Raw genomic sequence first — 17,000 nt, 5'->3', positions numbered from 1 at the left:
ATCAAAACTTTTCTTTCTTTCAGACTCTAAAATAAACATTACATAGTTACATAGTTAGTCTGGCTGAAAAAAGACAAAGGTCCATCCAGTTCAACCAAAAGAAAAAAAAAAGGTAAAATCCTATACGGACAATCAGGGGCTGACTGACCATTTGGAAATTCGGGCACTGCCCGAGGGCCCGGGGTCAGTAGGGGGCCCTATGAGATGCCCCTGGTACCTTTTTCATAGGCTTTTTTGAGTTTGGGCAAGGACACAGGGGCCCCATGATCCCCTATTGCCCGGGGGCCCCATGAGTTGTCAGTCCGCCCCTGCCGACAATTTTTTTTTTTTAATTTAAATATTTATTAAATTTTTCATGTTAATACAAAAACCCATAAAGGGGAAAAGATTCTCATACACATAGACATTTATAACATTTCTACCTTTCCCTTACTAAAAACTCTTTTCTTTCCCATCCCACTACCCCCCCTTTCCACCCCTCCTCCCCCCTCCTCCCCCTCTGCAGACTCTAGCCCATTCTACTCTCTTGAGGCTTATTAATTTTTTACTAACATCCTAGTTTATATTTTCCTATATTTTTCTTTCAATCCTGCTCTTTCCCACTTTTCCCATCTCCTAAAATAAACTCTCATCCTATCTTCCTGCATATGGTATGCTGTTTCCATTCTACCTATCTGGTTCACTCTGTTAATCCAGTCATCCTCCCTCGGTACCTCAGATTTCCGCCAAAACTTGGGTATCAACCCCTTCGCCGCATTCAATAAGTACCATATACCTGAATCTTTATATTTATTTACAGATGTCTCCACATTGTGTAGGAGGCACATCATTGGGTCTAACCCTATGTCAATTTCAGTTATATCTTCAATCAATTTGACTATTATCTTCCAAAAAGCCTGGATTTTCGGACATTCCCACCATATGTGGAACACCGTGCCTATCTCTCCACATCCTCTCCAACACAAATTTGAATTTTCACCACTCATCTTGTGCTCTACACTCGGTGTAATGTGCCAACGTGTCACACACTTATAATTAACCTCAACCTCTCTCATACTAACATTATCGTGTATCAATCTAAACATCTTTCTCTGTCTATCTTCATCAATCTCCACTCCCATATCTCTTTCCCATTTTGTTATAAAGATTAACTTTGTGTTTGTGTCTAATTCTGTGAGTATTCTATACACTTTTGAAACACCGTGCTTCCCATCCCTTCGTGTCTCTAACAACCTTTCAAACATATTCCACTCCTCTTTTGATCTCAGGGGTTTCGGTAGATTTCCAATAAAACATTTCAATTGATGATGTTTCCACTCATCTATTCTAATAAAAATATCTCCCTTCTTCTCTATTAAATCTTTTAGTGATCTCAATTCCCCCTCCACCAAAACATCTCTCAGTTGAGTATCTTCCTTTCTAAACCATCTCCCTGATATCTTAATCTTTCCCGGGGGAAAGTACTCAGTGTTTGTGAGAGGCATTAATATAGAATTAAAATCCCATTTCATGCTTTTGTGTAAACTATCCCATGCCCTAAAGACATTTAAAGTGTAGATACTTGTGCTTTCTTTAATTCCCCTGAACTGTGGTGGAACCCATATCATCTGACTCAATCTAATGCCACTAAGATCATTTTCAATTGTTACCCAGCTTTTCCCCTTATGGTTGAATGTCCAGTCATATATTCTTGCTAAAACCACTGCTTTATAATATCTCTTGACATCTGGTAGACCCAATCCCCCTTTCTCTTTAGTCCTACTCAATGTTTCATATGCTATTCTAGGTTTTTTATTCTTCCATATGTATCTTGTTAGTATTTTTTTCATTGTCTTGAAGAAGGCTTCTGGAATTTTAATTGGTACCATTTGAAATCTATACAGTATTTTAGGCAGGATTACCATTTTAACTAGGTTTATACGTCCTATCCAGGATGGGTTTCCTCCTTCTAGTCTTTTTAAATCTTCTCTAATCTCATTTATCAAAGAGATATAATTTAATCTATACAAATGCTTAGATGAGGCAGTGAGTTTTATTCCTAGGTATTTTATCTCTTTTTCTCTCCATATAAAGGGGAATTCTTTTTGTAGTTTTTCTTTTTCATTTTATCTCTTTTTTTCTCCATATAAAGGGGAATTCTTTTTGTAGTTTTTCTTTTTCATTCTTCGATATATTAATATTCAAGATCTCTGTTTTCGTTGGATTAATTTTTAAATTTGATAGTTCACCGTACTCCTTCAGAATCTTCATTATATTTGGGAGAGTTATTCGGGGATTCCCCACATAGAACAATAAGTCATCCGCAAAGGCCGCAACTCTATGTTCTATGGATTCTATCTGAATTCCCTTTACCGATCCACTATTTCTTATTATTGACAGCAGAGGTTCGAGTGACAATACATATAGCAGAGGGGACAGTGGACAGCCCTGTCTTGTACCATTAGACATTCCAATGGGTTCTGATCTCTTCCCATTTACCGTGATGATTGCAGTGGGCTCCCTATATAATTTACTTATCCACTCTCGCATTCTATCACCTATTCCCAGCACTTTTAAGTTGTCCATCATAAAACCCCAGTCCACTCTATCAAATGCCTTCTCTGCATCAATTGACAAGAGCACCACCGGGGCCTTCCCTTTTCTACTTTTCTGAAAAGGAAACCGGGTTCTCAGACCGTTATCTCTACCTTCTCTCCCCGGTACAAAGCCCACCTGGTCTCCATGGATCCATTCAGGCATAAGATCTCTCAACCTGTTTGCTAACACCTTTGCATACAGTTTAGTGTCTGTGTCAGTGTCTGTGGAGCACTGAGACGGATCTTTTCCCTCCTTGTGAATGGGCCTGTAGGGATTCTCTCCTCACTTCCATCCCACCTCCCAGGGCATTCATATATTTCTCCAACTTGGGTAACAGTACTTCACTAAATTTCTTATAGTATTTAACTGTATAGCCATCTGGACCTGGGCTTTTCCCCCCCACTGTGCCTTTTAATGCTATTTTAATTTCTTCCTGGGAAATTTCTGCATCTAGGGTGTTCAACTGTGCTTCACTTAATTTTGGTAATCCCGCATTTTTTAAGTATGTCATCTTTTTTTCATTGATTCCCTCTTGAGCTTCTTTTAGAGGGCCTTGGGGACTAATATTATATAACTGTTTGTAATACTCCGTAAACACTTTAATAATCTCTTTATTTGAATGGACCAACTCCCCCTTTGAACTTTTTATCTTTTCTATATAGTTCCTATTTTTCTTTTTATTCAGGGCTCTCATTAGATATCTTCCTGGTCTATCTCCCCATCTATATCTCTCATTCAAAACCCTGTTGTATACTCTTCTCTTCTCCTCATCCATCAACCTCTCTAGTTCATCTTTTTTATCCAATAACTTCTGTCTCGTATCTTTTGTTATTTTCTTCTTATGGATCTGCTCCAAGTCCAATATTTCTTTTAAAAGCCCACTAACCCTCTCTCTTCTTTCCTTTTTCTTCCTTGCTCCTGCTGCTATCAAGATTCCTCTTATAAATACCTTGTGGCTTTCCCAGACTGTAGCTATCGATACCTCCTCTGTTTTGTTCTCCTTAAAGTATACCTTTATCTCTTTCTCGATTTTCTGAACTAAATCCTCATCCAAAAGAAGAACCTCATTTAACCTCCACCCTAATCCTCCAGTCCACCTTCTTCCCCATCCCATTTTCATTACGACCGGAGCATGATCCGAGAACGTCCTTGTCTCTATGTCAATTTTAACCAGATGGTCTATAAGTTGATGATCTATTAAGATGTAATCTAATCTCGAGTATATCTCATGTGCATTAGAGAAGAAGGTATAGTCTCTGTCCTTCATATGCTTTATTCTCCAGGTGTCCACTAGTTGATATTCATGCATCACTTTTTTCAAAGATCTCAGAGACCTACTCCCCTCTCTTTGCACGGAAGAGGTATTATCCTTTTGTGGGTCCATACAGAAATTTAGGTCTCCAGCTACTATCAGGCACCCTTTTTTAAATTCCGTTAATTTTTTCAACAAACTTTTCATATATATCTCCGGTTTTTTATTAGGGCAGTATATGTTGGCTAAAGTACACTCAATCCCCTGAAGTTTACCTTTTAAAAATAAAAACCTCCCCTCCGGGTCGGTTCTTCTGTCTTCCAACTCAAATCTCATATTCTTTGCCAAACCTATTGCAACCCCTTTTGCTCTTTTAATTGGGGAATCTGCATAGTACCATGTTGGGTAGTATTTAGATTTCATCCTCACGTTTGCCTCTATCTCAAAATGCGTCTCCTGTAAAAATACCACTGACGTAGCCCTATGATGTAACTCATTAAATAACCTAAATCTCTTCCCTGGACAACTCAGTCCGTTCACATTATAGGTTATAAACTGTATTTCTTCCATCATTCCCAATTAACTCCATCTCTCTTCCAGATTGCCTCTTCCTCTTTATCCCATCTGTCATGCAGAGTATTAACCCAGTACCTCCTCCCCTCCCTCCCTCCCACCCCACTCCTATCCCCTCCTCCCTCCTTCCCGTTCCCCCCTCCCCCCTTACCTCCCCCCAACCCCCCCTCTCCCTCTCCCTCCCCTCCTGCCATCTCCTCCCCCCCCTCCCTCCCGCCTCCCCACCCCCCCAGGCCTCCTATGCCTTTGGATCATATTCCAATTTTGATCCCTCTATAGGGGTTCGACTCTACCCATGACCGCTTACCGTCCCCCCCTCCTCCCCGATATCCCCTTATCTATTGTTTCTCTATTTCCTCTTTTAACCAGCTGCCACTTTCCTGTCCCACAAATATCCAACTCTCCCTCCTCCCCTTCCCAGCCAGATATCACTTGTCTCTACAGTCCAAATTTGTCACAAAATTCTTCCATATCCTCCGGGAATCTTAAGATAGCTGTTATTCCATCCCTCCACCCAATTAAGCTTAAGTCACGGCCCCATCTGTATTTCACTCCTTGTTCTTTCATCGTTTCCAATAGGGGTTTCAGTGCTCTCTTCCTTCTCAGAGTTTCTGCTGTCAAATCTGCAAAAATGTGCATATTTTTCCCACCATATGTAATATTTGATCTTCCTTTGATCTTTTTCCATATCTTTTCTCTATCTTGTCTTGGAAATTCGCTTTAACGAATTTCTCCTTACCGTGAGTACTCGCAGTTGGATGCGCAGAAATCCCCCATAAAGCTGTGCGAATCTCGCTTACCACGACTGCAGCTAAACTACACGATTCCTGCCCATCCAAATACTTTGGTTCTGTTGAAATGTAGGTGATTGGAGCTCCGTTACCCTAGAATGATCACACGACACTCTAAGGCTGGTTGCAATCCACATAAGGGCTGATTTTAGACCCAGCTCTCTGTTTTATTAAAAATACACACATGCCCCCCACATGAATAAAGTCAATCCCCTCCCACCGAGCAATGCAATGGGGATTGCCTATACACAGGATGTACATTCCAATTGGAGCATAGCCTTTCCTATTATCTATCACTGGTCCTCCCCCATGAGCCTTCTGAGGTCAGCAGACTTCCTCCCCTTCCCCCCTATGAGCCATCTGAGGTCATATTTCCTGTCCTACTAGCTTCTATTGGTATGTAAATTCTCTGCACAAGCATCTCCTAAAAATACCAGTCTGTACCTGGATGGGCCCGATACGATCTTTATTAAAACACATCCATCCAAGATACAGTTCAGATTAGTAATGGGTTGTAAGATATGCATAAGCCTACACGTGGAGTTCACACCGCCTGCGCATTGCGTTATGAAGCCCACGTGGTACTATGCTGCTGATATGTGGATACAGGCCCACGGTCTACTGACAGCAGCATTCGCATGGAATGCCGTGGTGGTATACACGCCGGTCTATAAGCGCAGATCTGCCATCTCATCCATTACCAAGCTGAGTACTGTAATACATACATTGTACATGCGCATGGCCCAATTGCAGCCTTCAGAGCTTTAATTAAGCCACACGAGAGACATATGAATAACACGAATATATGACACATTTAAAGTTCGACCAACAATACAAAATTTCCATGACAATCTCCATAGTTGTGAAATTTAACAATTATGTCTCTTGGTTTTTCTACCCCATTTCCTTGTTGGTACTTCCCAATCCTGTATACTTCATCCAGTTTAAACATCTCCTCATCCGATTTATCCATTATAAAGTTCAAGATTTTACCAGATAGCTCTTTTAGATCTTCCCCCTGTGTCAATTCCGGTACTCCTCTAACTCTGATATTATTTCTCCTTTCTCTATTTTCTTGTTCTTCCACCCTATAAAGCATTCTCTTATGTTCTTTTCTATCTTCAATTATCCATTTCTCTAATTTTGGGATGGTCTGAGCTTGGGCTTGTACCTTCTCCTCCATTTCCTCCACCCTAGTTAGTAATTGTCCCAGATCTTCCTGAATCATCCCCATCTCTTGCTTTATTGAATTTTCCAAACCTTTAAACATCTCCGCCATTTCTTTTTTATTAGGTAGTTGCATATCTCTTTCCAGCTCTCTTGGTTCCCTACCTTCCATATGACTATTGTAAACTGGGCCCAGGGAAAGTCTTGGGCTGTTATCCAGACTTATTTCCGATTCACTTTTTTCACTTATTCCCTGGGTTCTTTCTGGGGTAACATTTCCTTGTGACACATACTTCTTAATCGTACCCGTTTGGGTGTTCTTAGACCCACTCCCTTTGATATTTTTACCTTTCATGCTGTAGTTTGGGAATTTTTAACTCTTATTTCCTGGAACTCCTGATCTTTTACTCCTCCAATCTTCAGACCTGTCCCAGGAATCCCCTATTTCTTTTATTTTCTGGTTGAGTATTTAGTCACAGTTCTTTTTCCAGGCACCTCACAATCTAGTGCAGGAATTCAGAATATATAAAAGTCTAATATACAAACCAATGTATATGCAGTGTAAAAGAGGACCTGCAGGATAAACCCACGGTCCTCACTCACCCACCGCGTTGGAACTTCACTTTAGAAACAGTCCTCCTCTGTGTTTAAATCCGCTTGTCTCCTCTTGAAGGGATTCCTAGGGGTCTCTCGTAGTTCATGCAGCTTATCCTCCCTTTACATTACAGGCCCCCTTCGATTAAAGTTAGTATGCAAGTTAGTAGTAAAATAGAGAAAGGAGTAGAGTGGGGGTTAAGATGTTTAGCTGTTTTATAAGAATGAGCATGATATTATATGCTTGTGGAGCTGTAAAATTATAACTGATATGGAGATGATGGAATTGGTGTGGAAATAGGGTGGAGTTAGGTTGGATATAGGAGGCAAGGAGATGGTATATACATATGAATGTTATATCTATTGAGGGACAGTATGTCTGTTACCCTCAGCTGGTTTACCCACTTGCTGAGATGCCAGACATTCCCTCTCTTTCTCGGGGCTCCCAGAGCTCCTCACGTGTCGGAGTCAGTGTCGGAGTCAGTGTCAGCGACTCTCCAATGTCCCAGCTGACCCACTGACGTCTCCCTGGCAACCCTGTTCCTCCTCCGAAGCCGCCGCTGCAAGACACCAGACACCAGCTGAGACCACGAGGCGTCTCTCTCCCGGCTCTCCCCCAGTTCCAGGCCGACCGGTCGTCTCCTAGGCAACCCCACTCCTCTCCAGCCGCCGCTGTAGAAGCGTAGGAGGGAAGACCCCGAGGTGTCTCTCACGCAGCACCCTCCCGATACTCCACCGGCTCCGACCGTCCCCGGGACTCCGCCGGCTCTCTCCGACTCTCTCCTGCAGGTGAGTCACTGCCTTCAGTGCAGCTGGTCCCTCTAACGAGGCTTCATAGGGAGGTAAGCGGGGGGAAAGGCTCACGGAGAGTGCTAAGCTACACTCTCTCCTGTGCTGCCATGTTCCCGCCCCTGCCGACAATTGATCCAGAGGAAGGCAAAAAAAACCCAGCAGAGAATGATCCAATTTGCTCCTGCAGGGGAAAAAATTCCTTCCTGATCCCCCAAGAGGCAATCGGATAATCCCTGGATCAATTGTACCTATAAATGTTAGTAAACAGTTATATTATGTATATCTAGGAAATAATCCAGGCCTTTTTTAAATGCAATCCACTGAGCTGGCCAGAACCAACTCTTGAGTGAGTCTATTCCACATTTTCACAGCTCTTAATATGAAGAAACCTTTCCATATTTGGTAATTAAATCTCTTTTCCTCCAGATGTAAAGAGTGCCCCCTTTTCCTCTGTGATGACCTCAAGGTGATTAACACCGAGTTCACTATATGAACCACTGATGATGTATTTATACATGCTGATCATATCCCCCTTAATCTCCTCTTCTCAAGAGAGAATAAATTCAGTTCCTCTAATCTTTCCTCATAGCTGAACTCCTCCATGCCTCATCAGTTTGGTTGCCCTTCTCTGTACTTTCTCCAGTTCCTCAATGTTCTTTTTGTGAATTGGTGCCCAAAACTGAACTGCATATTCCAGATGAGGTATTACTAATGATTTGTACCGGGGTAATATGATATCTCTCTCTCTGGAGTCTATACCTCTTTTTAATACAAGAGAGGATTTTGATCACGTTAGAAACCGCAGCTTGCCATTGCATGTCATTATTAAGCTTGTGATCTACTAGAACTCCCAGATCCTTCTCCACCATTGATTTCCCCAGTTGTACTCCCCCTAGTATGTATGATGCATGCATATTCTTAACCCCCAAGTGCATCACCTTACATTTATCAACATTAAACCTAATTTGCCACATAGTTGTCCAATTAAACATGTAAGGACGTTATTCCACTGCACAGCTTCCTGTCATCTGCAAAGACTGAAACGGTATTTATAATCCCAGAGCCTATATCGTTTATAAATATATTAAAATGTAAGGGCCCCAACACTGAACCTTGGGGTACACTGCTAACAACCCTAGACCATTCAGAGTATGAATCATTAACCACTACTCTCTAAATACGATCTTTTAGCCAGTTTTTTATCCATTAATATACAGATTTTTCCAAGCTGGTAGACTTTACCTTACACATTAGCCATGTGTCAAATGCTTTTGTGTCAAACGCTTTTGCAAAATCCAAGTATATCACGTCCACAGCCACTCCTCTGTCCAAAGTTTTGCTCACCTCCTCATAAAAAGAAATCAGATTTCTATAACAACTTCTGTCTTTCATGAATCCATGCTGTCTGTTGCTTAAAATATTTTCTCCAGCAAGAACTCATCTATATGGTCTTTTATTAAACTCTCCAGTATCTTCCCAACTATAGATGTTAAACTAACAGGTCTGCAGTTACTTGGTAAAGATTATGATCCCTTTTTAAATATAGGCACTACATTGGCCTTACGCCAATCTAGTGGTACTATGCCAGTCAATAAAGAGTCCCTAAAAATTAGAAACAATGGCTTTGAAAAGACAGAGCTCAGTTCTTTAAGGACCCGTGGGTCTATGCCATCCAGTCCATATTTCTGGATCATATCAATTGTGAGCCAATGTGGATCATCTGGAGCTGCGTCAATACCATATCCTTTATGGACAAGAGCTTCCCCATACTCCTTTGTATACACAGAGCTGCAGAAGGTATTTAATAAATTTGCCTTCTCTTTGTCTCCAGTCGCCCACTCTAGATTATTTTGTAAAGGGTCTACATGCTCCTGATGGACTTGACCTTTTACTATTAATATATTTGAAAATTTTTGGGGGTTTGTCCTGCTATCTTTTGCAATCTGTCGTTCATTTTCATTTTTTGCGGCCTTGATTTCCTTTTTACATATTCTTTTATATTCTTTGTAATGTTTAAATGATGATAGCGTTCCTTCATTTTTATATTTAATAAAAGCTTTTTTCTTATTACTTATAGCTTTTTTTTAACTTTGGTCGTAAGCCACAAAGGTTTGATTTTTAGCCTTTTCAACTTGTTGCCCATGGGAATATATTTTGCAGTGTTCACATACAGTCTTTTTGAAGAACTCCCATTTCTGTGTTGTGTTCTTCAATGCCAATATTCCCTCCCAGTCTTAGTCTTAGAGAGCAGCTATCAGCCTTGGAAAATTAGCTCTCTTAAAGTTGAGCATTTTTATTTTTCCTGTATGTGTTTGTTGTTTACAGCTAACAGTAAATGAAATCATGTTATGTTCACTGCTACCCAGATGTTCTTTTATATGGACATGAATAATAAACTCTGCATGGTTTGAGATTACCAGGTCCAGCAGAGCATCATTCCTAGTTGGGGCCTCTATGGACTGTACCATAAAATTGTCCTGTAGTAAGTTTATAAATTTTTTCCCTTTAACTGTTCCTGCAGTACCATTTCTCCAGTCAATTTACGGGTAGTTAAAATCCACCATTATTATCACTGTCCCAGCCCTTGCAGCCCTTGCAGCCCTTTTGATCTGTGCAAGGAGCTGAGTCTCCACCTCCTCATTAACACTGGGTGGCCTATAACAAACTCCAAAGATTACCTTTGTAGTACTCACCCACATGTGCAGTTCCACAGATAATGCTTCAACCTTATCACACTCTACATCAAAGAGGTCCTCTTTCACACTCACTATAAGATCACTTCTCACATAGGGACAGACACCACCACCTTTCCTTTTTACCCTGTCTCTCCGAAAGAGAACATGGCCAGGAATATTAATAGCCCAGTCAAGTAAAGAATGAATTCAAGATTCAGAAATATTAATTAAATCATAGTTTTCTTCATACATGAAAACTTCCAACTCACCTATTTTGCTTGGCAGACTTCTAGCATTGGTGAACAAACACTTTAATTCAGTGACACCTTTTGCACACGTATTTTGCATATTTTTTATTTTTGGACAAATAGTACCAATTCCAGTGGTTATTTGTAACATGTTTGTAACATGGGAACCTTCTTATCACCTGCCATAGCCCTCCCCCACCTTTCCCCATTCCACCCACCAATAAGCACTGACCCCTGTCTGATCTGTCTGCCCCATTATAATCTAATTCTCCCTTCCCCCTTGATCCTAGTTTAAATACTCCTCCAGCTGTCCCATAAACCTGTCCCCCAGCACAGCAGACCCCCTTCCATTTAGGTGCAAACCATCTCTAACATATAGGTTGCACCCCAATGAAAAGTCAGCCTGGTGCTCTAGAATCCCAAATCCTTCCCCTGTCTTTCCTGAGTTGCGCATGGCACAGGTAATATTTCAGAGATTATTACATTAGAGATCCTTCCCTTCAACTTGCAGCCTAGATCTTTAAATTAATTCTTAAGGAGCCTCCACCTTCCAGTATTCTGTCATTGGTTCCAACATGGACCAAGACAGCTGGGTCATGCCCAGCCCCTCCAAGTAAGTAGACTCCTGTTATAATCTCCTGTTTTCAACTGCGTTTTTTTAACTCCACTTAATCAAATATTCACTTTGTCAAAGGTCCAGCAAGCAAAATACAGGCAAGTTCAAGAATGAGCAAGCTCAGAGTGAGCTCTACAGAAAGTTATATAGTACCTGGAGCACCTGTGACCAATTAACACCTCCCCTTAGTCAGTAGACTGAAGGAAGGAAAGGAAAGAAAAAAAATGCTATTTAAAAAGTGACAGATAAAGTGATTTCAAAAAGAAAAAATCTGCTAGAAAAAAAGCCCCCAAAAAGAAAATAAAACAACTACAAGCACCAGCAATCACCAGCAGACAAAAGCAAAACTGTTTTTCATTCTCCACTCAAATTTCCCACTCTTTTTAGCTTCCAGCCAGCAAAATGTGCCAGACTAGTAAGTGTACAATTTTGTGTTGGGTCGCATTCATAGTCGTCTTGGGCCGTATGAGGCCTTTGGGCTGCAGGTTGGGCACCCCTGATCTAGTTCAACCCTAAGAACATGTGTGTACTAGTAAAAGGTTGTCAGCTAAGTATTATTCTATGACCTGTCTGTGTTTCCATTGCATCTCAGGCTATTTTGTTTCTATACCCCTCACTTTTCTGTCTTCTGTGACCCTACTGGTTCCTCCCTAGTTCTGTTTGCCCTTTTTTTATATACCATTTTCAGTATATTTTACTTAATTTTATGGCTCCCACTTGCACATTCTAGGGGACTTCAGGAGAGTTAGGTGAGTGCGAGTCAGGAGAGCTATACTACTTGTGACAACACACTGATGGTTTGAAATGTTGTAGCAACCTCCTGTCTTACTTCTAGTTCCACAGCTGATGGTATTGAGCAGTGGACACATGCATTCTGGCTTCACACAAGCTCAGGGTGCTGTAAAGACTACATTTCTTGTGGTCAGTGTCTTCTACCAGCTCTACTGCTAGCCTAGCTTTAAAGTGAAAGTCTGGGCTACACCGATTCAATCTAAAATCTGCCCCAACCCCCATTATAAGTCCTATACTAACTAGCCTGTAGAGTAGCGGTTCTCAACCTGTGGGTCACGACCCCTTTGGGAACGATGTCTATACTTACCTATTCTAAGGATGCTCTGGTCTGGCCATCGGAATCTCCTCAGTGGTCAGCTTCGGGGAGAGGAGAGAGTGCTGACAATAGCTGAAATGCCTGGGTGGTGATGTCACCCATAGGCTTACTATAAGGCATCCATTGTCAGAGGTCCCTCACCCTCCCCTGAAGCCAGTGCTGGGAGTCGATAACATGATCAGACAAAAGCACTCTTAGAATTGGTAAGTATAGACATATTTCTTCTACAGGCTACTAAGTATAGGAATTAGAATGGGGGTGGGAGCAGGTTTCAGATTGGGTTCAGCCTGGACTTCATCTGTAAGTTAAAGTAATTGTAAAGGCTGAATGGTTTTTTACCTTCATGCATTCTATGCATGAAGGTGAAAAACCTTCTGTTTTCAGTATCCCCCAGCCCCCCTAATACTCACCTAAGCCCCCTTTCAATCCAGCAATGTGCACTGGAGTCTCAGCTATCCCAGGACTCCCTCTGCTCATTGGCAGAGACAGCAGCGGGAGCCATTGGCTCCCACTGCTGTCAATCACAGCAAGTGAGCCAACGAGAAGAGAAAGAGGGCGGGGCTGAGCCACAGCTCCTTGTGTGAATGGACACATGGAGCAGCAGGTGCCCCCATAGTGAACTGCTTGCTGTGGGGCACCCAACAGGAGGGAGGAGCCAGTAGATCCTGCAGGAGACGAGGAGAAGAGGAGGATCTGAACTGCTCTTTGCAAAACCACTGCATATAGCAGGTAAGAATAGACATGTTTGTTATTTTAAAAAAAATTGCCTTTAGAATCACTTTAAGTTATGATATCAGTATAAGACAACAGGGGTCGGTAACGTAATTTTAGGGCCAAACTTATGGCCCTTAATTCCCCAAAGGATCCTACTTTTCACTTTGAATACTACTAATATGAACTGACTACCCTTTGAAATGTTATATGCCCGACTGTTGTGCTGATCTTCTGGCTTTAATATTTTGAATTACCAACCTGTACAAAGTATGTTGACAAGCAGTTGTGACCTGCAGTCAGGCAACTAGAAGGTCAGAAATGGAAGCCGATTCAGTGCTCTCATGACAGGTTTACTTTACAGTATTTATGACCATTCCATGCTGTCTATTGGGCTGGAGACTACTTATTTTTTGATACATATAGGAGTGAGGTATGTCAGGAATTGGTAAAGTTGTTCTGGAATGCAGATCTGGCTGGGTGTGGCTGAGGTTAAGGAGAACAGGGCAAGCCTCATTTGCAGATTTTAAAATGGTGTGAAGCAGAAAAATAATTGAAAGAAAAACACATCATGTGGGAACAAAACTATAAAATGTAAAATCATCTTTATATAATTTGTGTATCCAATAATGTTGCACTCCTCTGTCTGTACCGGTTTTCACATAGCTAAGCCTTCATTGTATCAATCATATTTCCACGCTAATGATCATTCACTCATACAACATCTTTTCCTTCACTGACAGGTATTACCACCGTACTGACCATGTCCACCATCATCACAGGAGTGAGTGCCTCAATGCCTCAGGTGTCTTACATTAAAGCTGTAGACGTCTATTTGTGGATCAGTTTCCTCTTTGTGTTCCTGTCTGTTATTGAGTATGCTGCTGTCAATTACCTGACCACTGTGGAGGAACGGAAACAGCTCAAGAGGAGAGGGAAGGTAAATAAAAGAGAAAATCAGATGAAGAAGTCAGGATTCATTGTTGTGTAGACATCTGTGCATAAAAAATATATTATAGAGGTCAAACTTGTGGAAACAGTTGCAATTCGGACCACAGGGTGGTGAAAATATGAAATGACAGTTACCCTGTGTCCTCTTAGTGGCTTTTAAAAACAAAACTAGCCCTATGATATTCTTTATAGTAAAATGACAGACTCTATCGAGAAGAGCGGTGGGGCAGATTTCATTTTTAATACAGAAAAACATAAATGTGAAAAAAGTGGACAACCATTCGAACAGTTTATTTACATACATACAGCAATTTCTGTGAATCTGTATTGGAGGGGGGGGGGGGCAGATAGAGGTTTAAAGCAGCAGTGTGTAATTGGAAAACACAACATAAATTGACAGCTTTTTATGTAATTTCCTAACTTCACTGGTGAAAAACATGTTGTGCTTAAAATTTTTTAAACTTCTACCATTCCTATCAGTTTACTTCCCCCTCTCCTGTGCCCTACGCTTTTATTCTTCATTATCAACAGACATCAAATAAAAAAGAAGAAACTCTGTTTGCCTCATACAACTTTATCTCCTTTGTTTAATAATCCTGCGTTCATACCGGGTTTGTCCTCTTTTTTCAATGGTGGGAAAATAAGGGATTATTACGTATAGGAAACTTTCTATCTGGAGATGAATTATACTCACTAGATGATTATAAATCTGTATTACAACCACCTTTCTCAGAGTTATTCTGATATCACCAAATTCGTTCATGCTTGAAAAACAAGCTTAGAAAATGGCAGTGTTGCCCAAGATATTATACTATTTCAGAATCCTAGTTATCTCAGTGCCAATGCAGGCCTTAAGACAGTGGCAAACAAAATCTTTATCTACATTGCAGCTTAACTCACGTAGTTATGTCAATTCCATTACAAACACTATAGACTAGACTGGGTATCTACAGAGGCTCAAGCTTGCTCCCCAGTGCCAATAGACTTGGTTCTTTGGCTCCCTTTGAACTACCGAAGGGCCATTTTGTGCCCAACACTTCCCCACTCTATAGGCTTATTGGGAATCGATCTGCAGACAGTGGCCCCTCAGTTCCCCTCACACCCTCGCAGCACCTCTCTTTAGTAACCCTCATTTTTCACCAGGCATATCACCCGCTCATTTCTGTAGGTGAGCAAACAAAGGCCTCTATTGTATAGGACATTTTTTGACCATGTGGGGTACGTCCCTCCTCATATTATGTACAGGATCTGCAGATTCCCACCTCTGAGAGCTTTCACTTACAACAAATACATACTTTCCTCTTGTAAGAGAATTCCTGCAAGGAGAATCGCGATCGGGAACGCGCATGCGCGAAAGAGACCCCGCAGAGTAATTGCCGATTGTGCGCAGGCGCGCAGAAATGCACACGCACAGTGAAGATTGGCGCCAGACGGGCTATTTAAGGTGCACCTCTGCCCGGATTCAGTGCTGACTGGTCTTCAGCTCCCCCCTGTGTCCTGCTAGTTCCTGTGCGATTCCTTTGGTGCTGACCCGGCTTGTTCCTGACCCAACTCTGAGTACTCTCCTGCCCCCGGTTCCTGACTTCGGCTCTGATCCTGACTTTGGCTTTTCCTCCTGATCCTGTTCCGCGCTGCCTGACTGTTATGACCCTGACTATCCTACGACTCCGCTCCAGTCCTGTGTCCTGGCTATAAACCTGGCTCTGCTGTGCATCTGGCAATCCACTGTACCTGCCTGGTCTGTTGCTACAGTACCCAAATCAAAGGATATCCTACCTACCAAGGTCATCATCTGCAAGAGCCGCAAGCAAACCTCTGGCGCTCTTTTCCCCTTGGTCCCTAGACTCCCTCTGTTACAACTTTAGCGGGGTCAGGGCTAGTGACACAAGTGAGGCCGACCTCATCAATTCAGTCTCCCATCAGGTACGTGACAGTACCAGTCAGCCAATGATGGAGTCTGAAAGGAAGGCCTCACAACTGGGGGACCTTCGCCAAACTGTGACTTCTTTGTTCCACGTGATTCACGACCTGCAAAGAAATTTCAAACACCTGGAGAGTAAACTGCGAACCGATTCTAATGTCCTCCCAGACACAGTAACCTTTGGTACAGCTACTCAGACAGAGACCAGTATGTTCCTTGAAACCTCTGTCCTACCGGAACCCCGGGTACCTATGCCTGAGTTCTTTACAGGAGATTGCCAAAAGTTCAGGACTTTTCGCAGCTCCTGTGAGTTATATTTTTCCCTACTCCCCAGGACCTTCTCCTCACCAAATACTCAAGTGGGGTTTGTTATCACCCTCCTCAGGAATGAACCCCAGTCTTGGGCATATCATCTTCGTGAACAGCATGATCCGGCACTAACCTCTGTGGATTCTTTCTTTTCAGCAATGGCACAGATCTACGCAGATCCCTTCCAGCGCCAAACTGCATAATCCATGATCAGTAAATTACAATAAGGACAAAGTGTGGGGGACTGTGGGGGATTATATCATGGACTTCCGTATCTGGAGCTCCGATACTCAGTGGAACAAGTCTGCTCTCCGTTATCAGTTCCGCCTTGGTCTTTCTGACACCCTGAAGGATGAGCTGGCCCGAGTGGGGGTACCCACAAGATTGGAGAGTCTGATCGACTTAACGATCCATATTGACCGCCGGATCCGGGAAAGGTTGAATGAAAAGACTAGTGGGAAACTTCTATTATGCCCTAAAGTTGGGCCCGAGAGTTGTCTCGTCTGAATCACCCACCAATCCGGCTAGAAGGAGCTTTTGGAGACCACAGTTATCGGCAGCTGAACGCCTCTGACGGCAGAAGTCTAATCTCTGCCTCTATTGTGGTGAAGCAGGACATTTCGTGGCTACCTGCCCGATTAAACCTCACAAACCTCCTCCCAACTGCTTCTACATGATGCATCCTCAGGGAATAAACCGGACACACCTCTCTTTC

The 17,000-nt window shown here is 42.2% G+C and overlaps 1 protein-coding gene across 1 annotated transcript in view; it reads left to right on the top strand.

Annotated features, from left to right (window-relative positions):
• The window catches only part of GABRR3 (gamma-aminobutyric acid type A receptor subunit rho3), a 103,746-nt gene that overhangs the window by 74,592 nt on the left and 12,154 nt on the right, over window positions 1-17,000 (top strand). Inside the window, exon 8 of the mRNA XM_089682946.1 lies at window positions 13,848-14,044. Coding sequence (XP_089539072.1) covers window positions 13,848-14,044 — 197 coding nt within the window. The remainder of the gene's footprint in view (window positions 1-13,847; window positions 14,045-17,000) is intronic.

This window comes from Staurois parvus, unplaced genomic scaffold, assembly GCF_062004578.1.
Source record: "Staurois parvus isolate SC_StPar_1 unplaced genomic scaffold, SC_StPar_1.0 ptg000299l, whole genome shotgun sequence".
NCBI lineage: Eukaryota > Metazoa > Chordata > Amphibia > Anura > Ranidae > Staurois > Staurois parvus.
Note: the sequence above shows the minus strand (reverse complement) of the source record. Positions and strands in the feature narration are given on the sequence as shown.